Source organism: Nuphar pumila, chromosome 7 (genome assembly GCF_984573655.1).
Source record: "Nuphar pumila chromosome 7, dmNupPumi1.hap1.1, whole genome shotgun sequence".
NCBI classification, from domain to species: Eukaryota; Viridiplantae; Streptophyta; class Magnoliopsida; order Nymphaeales; family Nymphaeaceae; genus Nuphar; species Nuphar pumila.
In genome coordinates, this window is record NC_143255.1 from 38,376,078 (window position 1) to 38,392,169 (window position 16,092).

Consider the following 16,092-nt stretch of genomic DNA (forward strand, 5'->3'; position numbering starts at 1 on the left):
TTCAAGAAAGTTTCCATAAGTATTACCAAAAGTTTGAAAACCATGATATAGCAAAATAACATTCTTATGAGGGATGTGACTCTGGAGTGCAAAAACTGATTTACAAGTTTTTCACTAAAGACTATTGGATATATATTTAAAAGTAAATAAATATTAAAAATTTTAGAATTTTGTTTACTAAGATCTTTCTTTGGTTAACAGTGGGTGTTGAAGAAAAAATTGATGAATAGAGCAAAACAGACGGTACTACATACCAGTGTATCATCTTCGTACGTCTAGAGGTATCTTATGAGGGTAAGTTTTTTATTTTCTAAATTTATTTTTATATATAATATAGTGCTAAATATGTTTGATCTAATAAATTCTTAATTTAATATTTACAGATTGAAATAGATAGGTAGAAACCAACGGCGAGTGCATTCTATAAAGAGATGCACACTCTTTCAGATCGCAAGATATTCATCTGTAGTGAAGCAGAAAACATCGTTGTAACTCACACTTTTTAGTATCATATTCATTCATTCTATTTTGTACATTATCGTTAGTTACTGATAATCAATTATTAACATATAGACAAAAGTGCAATCTGTGGTGATTGAAAGTTCAATATCTTCTTCACAAGGAAGCTCGTTGATGACACTGCGAGACATCTTTGGCAAGGTCCTTGAGGAGCGATACGAACATGTGAGGAGAATGAGTATATTTATCATTCCATCCAAACCATCTTTTTACAGCTAGATCCAAGTTTCAAAGTTTTCTTCTCAACTAGATGCGACACAAATTGAGTTCCAACAATTAAGATAATAACAAAGGATAGACCGAGAAGAACGAGAGTGAGAAAGAGTAGAAAGAGAGCGAGAAAGAGAAGCAACTAAGAAGTTCAGAATGGAGATGCAAGTTCAGAACTGAGACACCAAACCCCATGCATGTCCCACCCAAAGGCATTGAAGAAAAAGATGAGCCTCATTTTCTTCCTCTTTCTTGCAAAGTATGCACCTACTTGGCATATGGAAGCCCAATTTTTTTAACCGGTTTTGCGTTAATAGCTAGTCTAAGAATGATATCCGCTCCGGGAGGTGCTTTTTTGTACCATACATTCTTGAAATCATCAATACGATGTGTGTTCCCCCACATTCCTCATAGAAAACTTATCAACTGAATTCCATTGGAGCGTATCTTTAACCCCCATTTGCCAAGTGTGTTCTCCAACCTCTATCATGACCAAGGGGAAGCCTCACTCGGACATTGCGAAGTTGCATATTTAGGCTGATGTTAGTATCAATGATATCACTAATGTGTATCGCTCGAAGATCACTATATAAAATATTTTTAGAATTGGTAGGCAGTTATAGAAAAAGGGGACTTTCTCCATCCAAGGATCAAAACCATAATTTTGTTTCTCTTCCTCCCCTGAATGATCCCTCGAATCCCTTCCAACAAAACCATTGCCCCAATCCGGACACCCCTCCACCCATGAGATACTAGCTGGGATTTCTTAAGAACCCACATAGATTTCTTATACAAGTATATAGATTTAACTAATGAAATCCAATGACTATTTTCATTTTGGCAGATCCTCTATGCAAGCTTGGATAATGCTGCTTCGTTGTACTCTTTCAGATTCTTTATCTCAAATCCTCCTCTAATTTGGGCTTACATCCCAACTAAGAAGGTGAGTGTGCCTATGGGTCTCATCATCATGCCAAAGGAAGTTGTGTAAGATTTTACAACTTATCTAATAAAGAGGGAAAGAGCTTAGCAGTGAGTTGATTAAAACAATTCTAGCATCTATAGCCAGGAGCTTTCCATGCCATGATTTCAACTTTGCTGCACCAACTTCTCATACATGCCCTTCTTTAATGTTTCCTTAAACATGGGAGGACCCAGGTATGTTACGAGAGATTTTTCACCTTCCATCCACTACGCTATTGAATCTTTGAAATCCTAGCTTGGGGGAGATTGAAGGGGGTGAAAATAGTTTTCTCCTTGATTACTTGGACACCCGACTGCTTCTCAAAATTACCCATCAATGATAGAAAGTTTTTAATCAAGTTTTTTTGGTCTTACAGAAAGAATAAAGCACCATCTACATAAAAACTGTGTTGACATCTAAAATCTTTTACCTTCACTTGAGTTAGGCAACCTTTCTTTTCATAACTAACAAAAAGAAATAGGGTGACATGGGGTATCCTTGTCTGGGCCCTACCACTGGGAAGAGGTTACAAGTTTTCCCATTGTTGATAACTGCAAAGAGAGAGGTCAACATACATTGCATGATGAGGTCAATCCATTTATCTTCAAAATCAAACCCATGTAAGGTGTTCTCAAGGAAGTTTCACCCTATTCGATTGTAGGCTTTAGCCAAGTCTGTTTTGAACGCGATACATTTCTTCTTTCCATTCATCATAGAATCTACCACTTCATGGACGAGAAGAATGTTGTCTTGTATCGATCTATACTTCAAAAAGCCATTTGATTACCACTGATTATATGTTTCAACACCCCTCTTATTCTGTCAACCTTAATATTTGCAATTACTTAGTACACAAAAATGACATAAACTGATTGGCCTGAACTGGCTAAACTTGTTGGCCCCCCTCTACTTTAGGAATCAAAACTATGTTGGTGTGGTTAATGCGCTTAAGCATTTTCCTTTTCTTGAAAAAAATCCATGACTGCCTTACAAAGATCCATTCCCGCTATGGTGGGAAAGAAAACACCTGAGAAGCCACCGAGGCCAGGAGCGCTATCCGGGTTCAACTTGATGAATCTCCTCCACCCTCATCTCTGCATTCATTTGAGCATTTTTCTCCATAGAAACTTTTGGTTAGTTGACTATTTCACGAAAGAACCGTGTGTTCCAATCTTCCTCCTTAAGCCATTTCCATCTTGACTTCTACTTTCACAACTCTTCATCCATTTGGTATAGGACTTGGAGCTCATCACGCATGTATATATCTCCTTTAGGATGTTCCCTTCATTGCCGGCCTCTAGTTCCTTTTTGAAGGTATCCAGATCCTCGATACATATGGCTTTAATTTTAGAGGGAATATATCCAATATATTCCTTATTCCATTTTTTGAGACCTTCCCTCAATGCTGCGAGCTTAGCTACCAAGCCACTAACTCATTTCTCCCAGCAATCTTTCACAGTAGAGTCAGTCTTTTTGCATATCCTTCTAGTGACTTTTTGTTCAATCTCTATTTGTTGGCCCCACATCTGATGTTGTGTGGATATATACTACTTAAATGGAGGAACTTTCCCCACTGTTTGGGTAAAACATGTTTCTAATGGGGCCTATTGCAACCTTGACTCAAGTCTATCTGACCCAATAGCATGTATGTGGACCCAGCATGAGTCCAACAAGGATCAGACGAGGCTAGTTGATGGGTCACCCACTATGTTTAGAGGCCCATAACCTTGTTGCAAATGTCTGTATCAAGACATTCATTTTTTCGTTTGGGTAGCCAAGAAAAGATGGTAGATTTGTATCTACAATTAGTTGGTAGCATCCGTTGGTGCAAAACCATGGATCTCTCCTTTCCACTAGAGAGTACATCCAGCTTCCGCCTTTTACTAGAAAACATGTGCAATGAGTTTTGTCATGCAAACCATGGACAAACATGAAGCAGACCACAAAGTCTCGACCCACCCTTCGCTAACTGAAGAAGCAAAGTAGGTCACAAGTTTGAAACTCACACGGGCTATCCTTTGCCACAAGGTCAAAGCTAAGCGTATTCCCTATTGGGTAGGGGGAGCTCAAAGATTTTTAACCAACCGGAGGCCAAACAGAGACAAAGAACAGAAGGGCACTTCACAAACAACCTGACTAGGAGTAAAGTCCCCTGTTCCTATCAGGGGTTTGGGACTCTCTGGCAATAAGGTTTGACCTCAACGGACAGTGGTTGGCCAATCACGTCCTGCTGTCCGAATGGATCTGTTCTGCACACAAAGGACGGAGGCATCGGTCTATTCAACTGCCCACTTGTGCAACTTGAGGCGAGTGTCCATGCCAACTGGATTCCTGCCATTGTTTCAATTTGGAAGGGTCGCAGTCAATGTGTGCCCCAGCAAAACTAAATTGATGGGAGTGAACTTAATGAATTTTTTATTTGGTAATAATAAAAACACAGCTAAAACCATAGGTTCAAGTATATAGCATATGATCACAGTTCCCTGGGTTTCGACGCGAGTACTGCTCGTCTTTCTTGTCCAAGGTCTCTTGGATGCCATCCATCATCAAGATGAATGGCACCCAAAATTTGTCAAAAAAGAATGCCCCCCCCCCCCACTTAGATGGGTCCCACAAATATTTTGGATGCCATTCACTTTCTAGATGAACGGCATCAGTGGTAGGAAAAAGTGCAGCTGAGGTTCGTTAAAAACAAGGAGTTTTTGATGGTTTCTGGGTGCCCTTCATTTTGATGATGGACGGTAACCAAGGTACCTTGAACAGTTTTCTGCCCAAGGTCTCTTGGATCAGATCTGCTCCTCTAAAAACCCACAGTTTTCAGATCTCAGATCTGAAACCCTCTGTTTCATAGGAGGTTGAATTTGTTGCGGTGCCAAAGCTTTGATTGATTTGTGGTTTAGATCCTTGGCATTCAAATGCACTTAAAGGTCTGCCCTTAAAGGGGGTCTCATCAATAAGGACGCTAATTGGTTGGAGTTGGTCGTAAAACGGATTTCAAATCTGGTATTCAGAAACAATACTGGATCCAAATTCCGATATGAACTGGATGTAGTGGACAGGATTGGATTTTATCTGTTAATGCTGGATCTGGAAGGGGGGATTATAAAGAAAAACAATGGTTTTACACTAAAAAACAGAGAACAAATGGGATTATATGTGAATCTGAACATAAATCCAGCAAAAAAACAAAACAATTTGGATCCTAATTAAAGAATCAAATCACATAAATTTGAATCCAGTTCCATTGCACATTTTGTGCTTATTCAATTAACATCCGAGAACACTTGATCAGATTCATGTTGAGAGCCTCTTGATCTGATTTTTATGTAGAAAATGCAGCAGCTAAGACTGGGTTATGCCCCATCCTTGAGTCATTTGTAGGGATGCTAATGTGTTGAATCTAGGATGGAGGTTTGGCAATTTTTGACTATTCCGATCTGATGTGGATCCACTTCCAACATATTTATCTGCTTTGGATCCGGCCCGTTTGCATCCCTAGCTATTTGACCAGTTTTAAGTACAGATCTCAACCAGGGATAGAGCCGGTCATGCATCCCAAACAGTTTCTAATATGGGTCGGATCCGGCTCAGATCCGACTCAATTGCATCCGTAGAGTCTGTCTAAGTCTTACTCATAATTAGGGGTGCCAATGGGTGGTTTAGCCACTAAAATGTGTGGGTCCAAACCCAGATCCAATAAGTGATGCAGGTTTTGAATCTGGATTTGGGACTGACCAGATTTTTTTTATAGAAAACATACCTGGATCCGATAAGAATTACATAAACCAGACATGGTCCATACCCAATAAAATAATATATATTTGTTTAAGTTTTTTAAAATTGAAAATTGCGGATCTTAATATCGGGGCAAACTCAGGTTTGGTATAAATTTTGATAAACCATACCCGACCCATTTAATAATAGGATTTTATGTATGTCCCATTGGATTGTTAATTGATGAACCCCATTTCTTTGTAACCAAACCCTGAGAATATAGGATCCGGTAGGGGTTGGAGATTGGGCCATACTTGCTTCGTTGGCAGCCTTACTTTGTGGATGACGTGGGTCCCACAGGGGCCCCGCCTCTCCCCGTTTGGACCGGGGATGGAGGCGGGGATGGACGTGCACTTTTCCCCACCACGCCCCGTCCCCGCCACCAGGGGCGTACTCCCCCAAACAGTTATTTTTTTTTTAAAAGCCCAGTTCTAGCCCTGCCCCGATTCCATATGAAATAGATTTTTATTCATTTTTTAGCCCAACCCTGACTGCAGCAAATAGTTTGATTTGTCCATATGAAATAGATTTTTATTAATAATTGTAGCCATTTTTATTTTATCTCAAAAAAAAAATTTTTTGGGGCGCTGCCCCCGAACCCCCGACTATCACACAAATAATTTTTTTTTTTGCTACACCCCTGTTTGCCCCCCCCTCACATGAAGCCTAGCTACACCCCTGCCCGCCACGATCCCCACCTCAAACACTTTTCCCCGCAATATCCCCGCCCCACCTCATCCCAGTTTGAACCGAGGATGGAGGACATGAAACAGGGATAAAGGTGGGGGTGGAGGATAAAATCTTGAGGCGGGGTGAGGGTGGAGACCTTGTTCCCCACCCCACTGCCATCCCTAGGGAAACATGTCACTAGGGGTGGGCATCGGTAGGGTTCTCAACGAGCTGGGGTTTGAAGAGAAGCCCATGACCCGGCCCTTGGATCAACGGGCCAATGTGAAGCGGTCTGGGTTCGGCCGGGCTCAAACCCATTTATTTTTCATTATTTTTCTACAGCATGAAAACTTAATTCTTAATTAGTGTAACTAATTAGGTAAATAATAATAATAATCAATAAATAGCAAGTTTTCATGCAACTAATTAGATAAATAGTAATAGTTATCCAAGTTATTATGTAAGAATTGATTTTAAAAAATTTTAAATTATTAAAAAAAAAATAACTTAAGCCAATCTAACCGGTCCGATAGCCCATAGGCTGGCCTGAGTCCTGTCCATATATGTAACGGGCCGAGTTTTAGACTGATACTTAATGGGCGCAAACCTAAAATCATGGCTCAAGCCCCGCCCATGACGGGCTGGGTCGGCCAGTTTCCCACCCCTACATGGCACGGTTGGGAGACAAGGGAAGGTGCGCGTCTTTTCCCCAATTCCAACTCCGTCAAATCTTTTTTGAACTTCTCCACAGCACCGAATCCAAACTCTAGGGTCCATGAATCGGGCTGCGGGCCCCACTTGTAAATATGACCATCCCGCCCATCATGAATGATATTGATTTAAGAGCAATCCCCTCCAAACCCCAAAGTCCAAACTATATGGTATCACTCCCAAAGGAGTTTTTGTTTCCAAACCGAGATAATTGTCCCTTTCATAACGCTGTCTTTCTCATCAGAAAAATATAAAAATCATAGCAAAACCAGCTACAGAAACCACCAACCCCCCCCAACTTGGGTCTCCCAAACTTTCCCAAGTTGTAGGATCGCGGGCCCGGCATGCTTTTTCCCATGAGAAAAATCTAAAAGAAAGAAAGAAAGGAGAGATCAGTTTTAATAAATGGTGGGCTTGTGGAAACGGGGGAAAGTCATGGGCGGTATCGCTGCCCACCAAATTCCACCGATTCCCTGACCATACAAAAACTCGGAAAACATTTTCTCTTTTTTTTTTTTTTTCTTTTGCTTTGTTCTACTTCAGTTGCTGTGGAGAGGAAGAAAGGACAGAGCGATCATGCACCGAACGTTGTGGTGGGGCCCAATTAAGAATCTAATTATTTTGTAAAACTACTATTCAGATTTTTTTTTTCATTGTCCCCCCTTACAAATTTGGCCAATTTTCTCGGACCCCTTTTTTAGTTTGGAGAGTGATTAGTCAAGCCCTTGTTTTGGTTTTTTTTTTTTTCATTCTTGTTGCAAAGGTCGTCAGGGAGCGTTTGATACACGATACGCACGGACGGGACAACGAGAGCTGCGCAGGATGCAGCACGTCCTGGTGAGTACCGGAAAATTTCTGTGCATTCTGTTCGTACGGCATTTGTCCACTGTGTCAAACACGACTAGTTTTGGAGCAGGTGTGTAGGAGCAAAGACGAGAGTGGGTATAAAAATGGTAGGTGGGAATTGAGTTATACCAAACTGTTCGCTCGTGAAGATGTGATTCAAAATGGGGAGATTATTTCACTCCCGTCTCTACTCTTATCTTCCAGATTCGGGTGTCCCAAATACCACTCTGATGTGTGATTCATTGAATCCCCATCTTTTTTTACATTGAAAAATTACCTACCCCATAAAATAATATCTTTTGACATTGAAATCAAATCTTTTCACTTTTTTTATTGATTAAAAATTTAAAAAGTTAAATATATACCGGGTAAGTAACTACATCGACCAGCCACCCCGTAAAATAATATACTTTTAACTTTTTTACATTGAAAAATTACAGATCTAATTGGCATGGGTCAGGCATGAAATTTCACAAACCATACCCACCGGCTCCATATGTTAATCGGGGCCCTTTGAGCTTGACCTCGGTTGTTATTAAATCCTTTTGTTTGTCACCAAACCATGACTCTATAGGGTTTGGTACAAGTCGGATCCGGGTCAAACCCAATAGATTGACATCCCTAGTATCCAGGAGCGAAATTAGGTCTTTCTGGGTAATGCACGAGCTAAGTTTCACCCGACTCGATCTTGAATCAGGCCCAGAAACTAAACCTAAACAAGAACCGGCTGGCTCAGGTTCAGCTCTACTAGGTAGACAGTTCATTTCGAACACAGATGAGTCAATGGGTCGGGGCGACGGCCGTCCGTTTGGTTTGATTATAAAATCCGGAAAGAGCAAACCAAAACAGGGTGGAAATTGGAATCCCGGGGCGGGGCCTATTTAGGAAAGATAAAACCAAAAGGGGGGTGGAAGGAATATTCCAAAGAAATTAAGGTGAGTGAGCTTAAAAAATATTTGTAATCACCAGTATTCAAAATCCGGTAATATATCATATTATATTGCAGCAACAGCCAGATTGAATCTTAAGAACAAGGTAGTTTGTCCTTGCGTAGGAGGGTATGAGATAAGCATGGTACCCCCAAAACCGGTGGGCGAGACCCATCGGGCGCCCACAGTCCCACGGTGGTGGGGCCCGCGCAGGTGGTTTTGAATGGGAGCGGGGCGGGGGAAGCGAAGGGAAGCGGTTTCGGTGGAGGGGGTGTGGGGGCCCCAAGAGTTGGGGAAACCAGGAGCAGTTTGCTGGTTTTCGTACAGGGGTTTCCCCGAAAACCAGGAATCGTGGTTTCCCCAGGAAACGTGGCGATTCGGCCCCTTGAACGTGCCCTACACGCGCCCCACCATCACCCTACCACCTTCGTGGTTTTCTTAATATTACGTTTTGACATCCCTGCCCTCACACCTTTTCTAAAATGACACGTTCAGTTTCCCACTTTCCCTTACCCTTTGACCAAACCTTTGTATCTCTGTACACATTCCTTGTTTTACTTTTTTTTTTTATTAGGACCTATGAATTACAAGCGCTGTACACATTAGCCCAGCTTTAACAACAACATATAAATAGATAAAATAATATATCATATATATGAAAGTACCATCAATATATCATATATTAATATGAAAAATATAGATAACAAAGAAAGAAGCCAAGAGAAAAAATGAGTGAGAAACAAGTGGTAAAAGATAGGAAATGGTCAAGAAATAAGGTTTAACAGAGGAACATTTTGAGAAGCAGATTACACAAGAAATCTTCTTCCTTCTAAAAGAAAGCGCGTTTTATGAAAGTTTTTTTTTTCCCAAAAAGCAATTAGTCTATCTTCACACTTCAAAATCTATTCGGGTAACTTTATTTTATCTAAACTAAGCAGTAAACAGTAAACACCATTTTAACAGTTTGTAAGATAGATAAAACAAGCAAAAAGATGCAATAAAATAAAATGGTGTGCGAGACTCATGAGAGAGAGAGAGAGAGAAAGAAAGAGACAATCGATCGAGGGGCATTTGATTAACTTGAGCAAGAATCCAATCTGATGGTACACCCCTTGGGCGCGTCTCCCAGTTTCCATAGTTTAGTTTAGACGAGTAGTCAGCCACTATTTTATACCATCAAACCCGGAAACCACCTGCTGTGTTTCACCAAACCTGCGGGCAATTCCATTTATATATCCACCCACCCCCTCCTTCCATCATTCCCCCTCCCCTCCCCGCATTCCTCCCATCAGTCATCACAGGGACGTTTCCTCTGTGTTCTCCCTCACCCATTTGGCTGTCTCCATTCTCCTTCTTTTCTTTGATACTTGTTTTTTTTTTTATCTTTTGATCTCTCCATATATATTCAAATAAAACTGAAGGGTTTCTCGCATCAGAGAAGAAAGCCTCAACCATGAGGATGAGTTGCAACGGATGCAGGGTTCTCCGTAAGGGCTGCAGCGAGAACTGCAGCATAAGACCGTGTCTCCAATGGATCAAGAGCCCCGAATCCCAGGCCAACGCCACGGTTTTCCTGGCTAAGTTCTACGGGCGAGCCGGCCTCATGAACCTCATAAATGCCGGACCCGACCACCTTCGTCCTGGTATGTACTTGCCTCTCTTTTTGCTCTTTTACCACCTTCCTCCTCTTCTCGTGATTTGTATCTAACGCTTTGAACCAAACGGGTGCAGCTATCTTCAGGTCCCTTCTCTATGAGGCCTGCGGCAGGGTCGTGAACCCGATCTACGGCTCGGTCGGTCTGCTCTGGTCCGGCAGCTGGCAACTGTGCCAGGCCGCGGTCGAGGCGGTGCTCAAGGGCGCGCCCATCCTTCAGATCTCGTCCGAGGCTGCGGCCAACACGGGTCCGCTCAAGGCCTACGATATACGCCACGTCTCCCGGGAAGAAAACTCCGGCGCCTGCGCCGAGTTGCACAAGGTCAAGAACCGGAACCGGTTCAAGCGCTCCGCCAAGACCAAGCCCAAGACCGATATCTCCGCCGCTTCCAACCCCGAAACATTAGACGAGTCGGCTGAGGTCTGCAACCTCCGCTGGCGAAGGTGCTACCCCGATGGCTACAAGTCCAGCGAGTCGTCCAGCCACACCGAGCCGAACGCCGAGGCCGATACGGACAGCATGTTATCGAACGAGACGGTCGAAGCTTCGCTTTTGGGTCAGGCTGAACCGGTCCGGGCGGCGTCGATGCCCGAGTCTTCTTCAGAAGAGGAGGATTTCGGGGACGAGGTTGGGCTCGAGCTCACCCTTGGGTTCGAGCCGGTCTCTCGGTCTTCGCCCGAGAGAGACCACCACGGGAAGGCGCCGTTGAAGGCATCGTTCAGCTTCGATTTATCGGTTTAAAGTTTGAACCGGTCCGATTCGAGAGACCGAGTTTTTTTCCTGCGGCTTGTGTGATGTGACCATGAGGAATTTTCAGAAACAAGTTTCTTGTGAATTACTGTTAGAGCCTTTATTTGTTTATATACCTTAGATAGGTTTTATCTTTTTAATTTTCCATTTTTGCTCCCTTTTTTTTTATCAAATATTGGAAGGACTTGTAAGAATAATAAGGATTAATGGAGGAATAGAAATATTTTGTTCTTTCAAAAATTTCATGTACCATATAAAAAATCTAAGATGGTATCTTAAAAAGGTGAATGGAGAGATCTGAAAAGGATTGGTTTGGATTAATTTTTTAATCTGATCATGGTCAATAATTGCGAGATTAATTAATTTTGATTTAAAACAAGTTAAGGCACACCTAGTCCTTGTTGGCCACACGTTCTTTTCGATGAGAAACGTCTTTTAATATTGAATGAAGTCGAAACTAACTGGTCATAAACTTGTTTATGGCCTCATTTTTTCGGTAGGATTGGAGTAAACAAATATCATGGAATTTGTTTTGGGTGGCGAACATGTTGAAAAAAAATAAAGCCCACTTGGCGTTTGTTAATATTTTCCAATTTGGTATATATATATATATATATATATAGAGAGAGAGAGAGAGAACATTTATCATTCAACGTTACCAAATATTGGATGAGAGACGAACATAAGAGTAAGACAGCCACCATTGTGCACAGTTCAGAGTACAAGTAGATTCAACCCCCCGTCTCTACTATGCAATTTAAGAGTCAGATACACATCAGACATAACCCGTTGACATAGTCTTCCAAAATTGAATTTAATGCCCCTGAAAAAGATATTGTTTCTTTCGGTCCATATCATCCGCTATGCTGAAAACAACCATACCCGCCACAATAATCTCATTTTTTTTTTGTTTCGTAAACTTATGGGACCAAACAAGAGGTCCCGAATAACAAAACTTGAACGAGTTTGAACAGGCGGTGCACCCCAAGTTTGAAAGAATAGGTCTAGAACTACCAGACAAAACCAAAATAGGTGAGTCGTGTCCTCTACTGCCTTCTCGCAAAGAACACACATGCTGGAAAAATGAAGCTCCCGTTTCTTGACATTAATCTGGGTTTGAACACGATCCAGAACCACTAGCCACGCCAACGCTTTTGCCCTTGGAGCGGGCCCCTTACCCCATATACAATCAATGGAAAATCAGTCTATCTCGGATGACAACAAAGAATAGTAAACTTACTTAATGGAGAACCTATCTCCGCTTGCCATAGCCCAGTGAAGCTACGGGCGGCCATGGCCAGGCCTAAGATCCCTGTCACTGAAGGAGCGAAGTGTTTTCCGCCACTCCAACCAAAGAGACGAATGACACACTGAACTGAGCGTCGAAAGAAGGGAGTCAGGTAAACTACCATATTTTTCCCTAACAAACGTAGCCCAAGAAGATGGAGATGTGGAAGCAACCCATGCCCACTTCAAGACTAAAACAATGCTCTTCTTTCTCAGAGCTGGAATCTCCAAGCCGCCTCGGGAGAACGATCTGCTGCCAAGAAACAAGCAGGTACTTTTTGTGAGACGCATTCTCATATCAAAGAAAGTGTGAAAGCAAACAGTTAATCGTTCGTTCTACTGTCGTTGGTATAATGGACATGCTCATACGAAAATCTGTTAATCTGGCCAAAACATGGCGAATGAGCGTCAATCGTCCCGTAAAAGATAAATATCGGGCCTTCCAAGACTGCAATATTCCTTGCACCCGCTCTATAATAGACGTCGAAGACGAAGTTCTTGACGACTGCAGTGAGCAATGATAGACCCAAGAAATTAACAAGAAGGTCAGATATTGGGCAGTTGAAGATGCTTGCAGCAGCCGATTGGAGGAGAGAGTCAGCATTGAGTAAGACCAGAGCGCACTTACTCTCATTCAGGTGAAGACCGGAAATTATAACGAATATTTTAATAATAAAGCACAACCTAGACATTTGATTAACATTCGCATGACCAAATATTGAGCATTGGGTTTTAAAGGTATTTGGTCGTGCTAAACCCATTTGGTGCTAAATCACTTGTTAAATGGGTTTTTTTAGTTTCTTTTGCGCTTTTTATGTGGTTCTGACCCTATAAATGTTGGGCATTTGGCATGGTCGATTTACTAAGAATCCATACTAAGATCAAACCCTTTAAGATCTCATTCCTATAAAATCAAGTAAATCAAGTATACGTTTAGAATTTAAAAATAAAATGAAAAAAGCTCGAAAAACCCATTTATCATGCAACCCATTACTCATATATATTATGATTTGGATCATATTTTTTTTATATAAAAATATTGTTTTTTAAGTTATTAAATTTTGATACATTGTGAGCCGTTGGTTTTTAAAGGTATTAAAAAACTTACATGCTATAATTACATGATCCTTGTTTTCTACTAAATAATACTTATAAATTATATGTATAGGGTCTGATCAATAAAAATAATTTGAGAGCGGATCCTGTAATCACCCAGCGTTTTACAGCATCCGCTCTAAAAAATTCAAGAAGTTTGAAAATCTAATTTTACTATTAGGTGGGAGTAGGTGCTACGGGAGCATCATTTATTTCTCTCTCTCTCTCTCTCCAAAATAGGAAAATGTGCAGCTGGTTTGGCCTTTTTTAAAGATGTACAGCCCGGAGTCCCGGACCTTTCTTAGCGGGGGGAATGGTTTTGTTTAAGTCGGTGCAGCTAACTTTTTTCCAAGCTCAAATTCCACTTTTCTATGCGCAATGAATTTAGTGATTTGGTCGCCCAATGTTTTCACTTCACTTTTTTATCAACTGGGGAAGATTGTCATTGTCATGCCCCAAAATCTTCATTATTGAGGACTAAGCCTATTGGGGTTCTCTTTCTCTCTCTCTCTGTCCTAGGTTTTGTCTTTAAATCCGAGGCTAGTCACGTAAAAACAAACATGGTCCTAGTTCTTACTTTTTTTTTAGTATTTAGATAGGAAAATTGAAGACACCACGTGGGTTAAGAGATAAGCTTTGCTCGTTTGTTTGTTTGTGTCACTGTGTGTGCAGAGAAGGGATCGAGATAGAATCTAGAGAGCGGTCCATTGTAGGTGGTGGGGGATCAGATGGAATAAAAGCACTTCTGCTCAGCAGTCACTGCCTCAAAAGTTTAAGGGATGCCAATACTATATAGATGGTTCATTTTTCATAAAAGATACATTGTCTTATATCTAGGAGCAACAGAAATTTGATTTATAAAACCTAGTGTTTTTTTTTTTTTTTTAAATATTTACACGAATAAACCACCGTCAGGATCATAGACCTAGCCGTGCTGGCTTTGCCTGTGATATTTAAGGTGGCTGTCCTGACAGCGGAATTCATGTTAGACTGTTATGTGATATAAAATATATGTAGAATATATTTGTTACTACTTAATGAGAGTGTATGAGCAGAGATGAGCACCAATTGTTCGTGTTGAATGCCTGAGAACTGATCAGAATGAAGCTGAATGCGAGTATTGGAGATTGCCTGGATTGTGGGGTATATTCCTTTAGTTGAGTGCAGATCCAATCCACAGTTCCCGGAGCAGATCCAGCCAATTATCATCTCTCTCTCTCTCTCTGATGGGGAGTAGCTTTTCTTTATTTTGATTCATGTGGGAATCCCCTGCTCTAGAATTAAGAACCTATACTCATAAGCCCATAAAAGTTCCATGTTCTTAAATACTTGCACAAGCTTTGCAACAACAAGAGAGATGCCAATGGAGTAAAGGGGGATGGATGACAATGCCTTCCACCATACACTTAAATGAAACCAAAAAGGATACATGGTACTCTCAATCAGGATCCATTGTGTAGTATCCCATGAAAAGATATGATAAGAAGTAAAGAAGAAAGAAAGAAGGTGCCTTCTGCTTTCATTTGAGGCGATATGATATTCCACCCATTGGATTCCCATCCACAGATGATCAAACAATGAATAAAGAAATTGTCTGCTACACTCAATTACACATTTAATATGACATGAGTTGGCCACAATCCTGGATTTAATAGTGGTAGGAAGTTTTCAGGTCACATTCATGCGAATATATTTTAAGTTTGACTAATGAAATGATGCCTTAAAAAACTTGCAAAACCATGTTGGACAATAACAATTAATTCATTAAATTCCTGCACTCATCAAAAGTTGTTCCTGTTATAAAATATAAAATACCAAGTTGTACATTCACCAAGAGGACGTAGAAAAAAAGTTTAAATAGATTAATAAAGCACCACATGTGAACAATGCAACCTTGGGTGCAATGAAAGGTAATGACTGATTCTATCGTTTGACCAAGGTAAAATATAACCAATTGGAGCTCGTACTATACTGTTTCATGCTCATTAGAAGGTACAACTTGTACTACATTGAAGAACATATTGCTGTGTGATATAAATTCCAATTAAATGGGTTGATCAAGTGCAACGTTTTGCAGACCGTAAATACCGGGTTGCCACTTTCCAAAGAGTTTATACTCACTTCCACGATCAAGGTGCAATGTTATTACACACTCTTGGTGTGCTGCTGTTCCTGATCACCATATGCTATTGGGTCCCATGACAGGTTTTATCTTAAAGGTGGTAAGAGATCAGGTGCAGCAGCATACTAAAAGTGTGCAATCATATTGCACCTGATCTTTGCTCGACACCTAACCTATAATGGGATAAAAATAACAGTGGTAATTCGAAGCCTGATGTGCAAATGGATCAATTCATTTGACAGAGTTTTACTGAAAAGCATGAAACGTACTGCAAGGGGGAATGGGGACTAAACAACTGAATTTCAGAGAGATTAAAGATAGATATTGGATTCACAGGCTATCTTCCACATTCATCACATTCTTATTTTTCATTTTAATAAAGATGCCTACCACAAAGCAGCTACTTCCACATTTAACTAGGGATGGCAGTGGACCGGGAAAATAGCCCCCCCCCCCGCCCTGCCTCACCCTGTTTGGACCAGAGATGGAGGACATGAAATGAAGATGGAGGTTAAAATCAAAACTCAAGAGGGATGGAGGCGGGGATGGACTTACACTTTC

At 41.1% G+C, this 16,092-nt stretch overlaps 1 protein-coding gene across 1 annotated transcript; it reads left to right on the forward strand.

Annotated features, from left to right (window-relative positions):
- The first annotated feature begins 9,895 nt into the window (after positions 1-9,895).
- Positions 9,896-11,267, forward strand: LOC149831972 (LOB domain-containing protein 40-like). The gene is made up of 2 exons (XM_090012322.1): positions 9,896-10,265; positions 10,354-11,267. The coding sequence occupies exons 1-2, from the start codon at positions 10,076-10,078 to the stop codon at positions 11,016-11,018; spliced, it is 855 nt and encodes a 284-aa protein (XP_089868448.1). The 5' UTR covers positions 9,896-10,075; the 3' UTR covers positions 11,019-11,267.
- The last annotated feature ends 4,825 nt before the right edge of the window (positions 11,268-16,092 follow it).

What these genes read in the sequence shown, in the direction of transcription:
- LOC149831972 (XM_090012322.1), top strand. Translation starts at nt 10,076, where the DNA reads ATGAGGATGAGTTGCAACGGATGCAGGGTTCTCCGTAAGGGCTGCAGC. An exon ending in ACCCGACCACCTTCGTCCTG is followed by an intron (nt 10,266 to 10,353) that starts GTATGTACTTGC and finishes AAACGGGTGCAG; the next exon opens with CTATCTTCAGGTCCCTTCTC.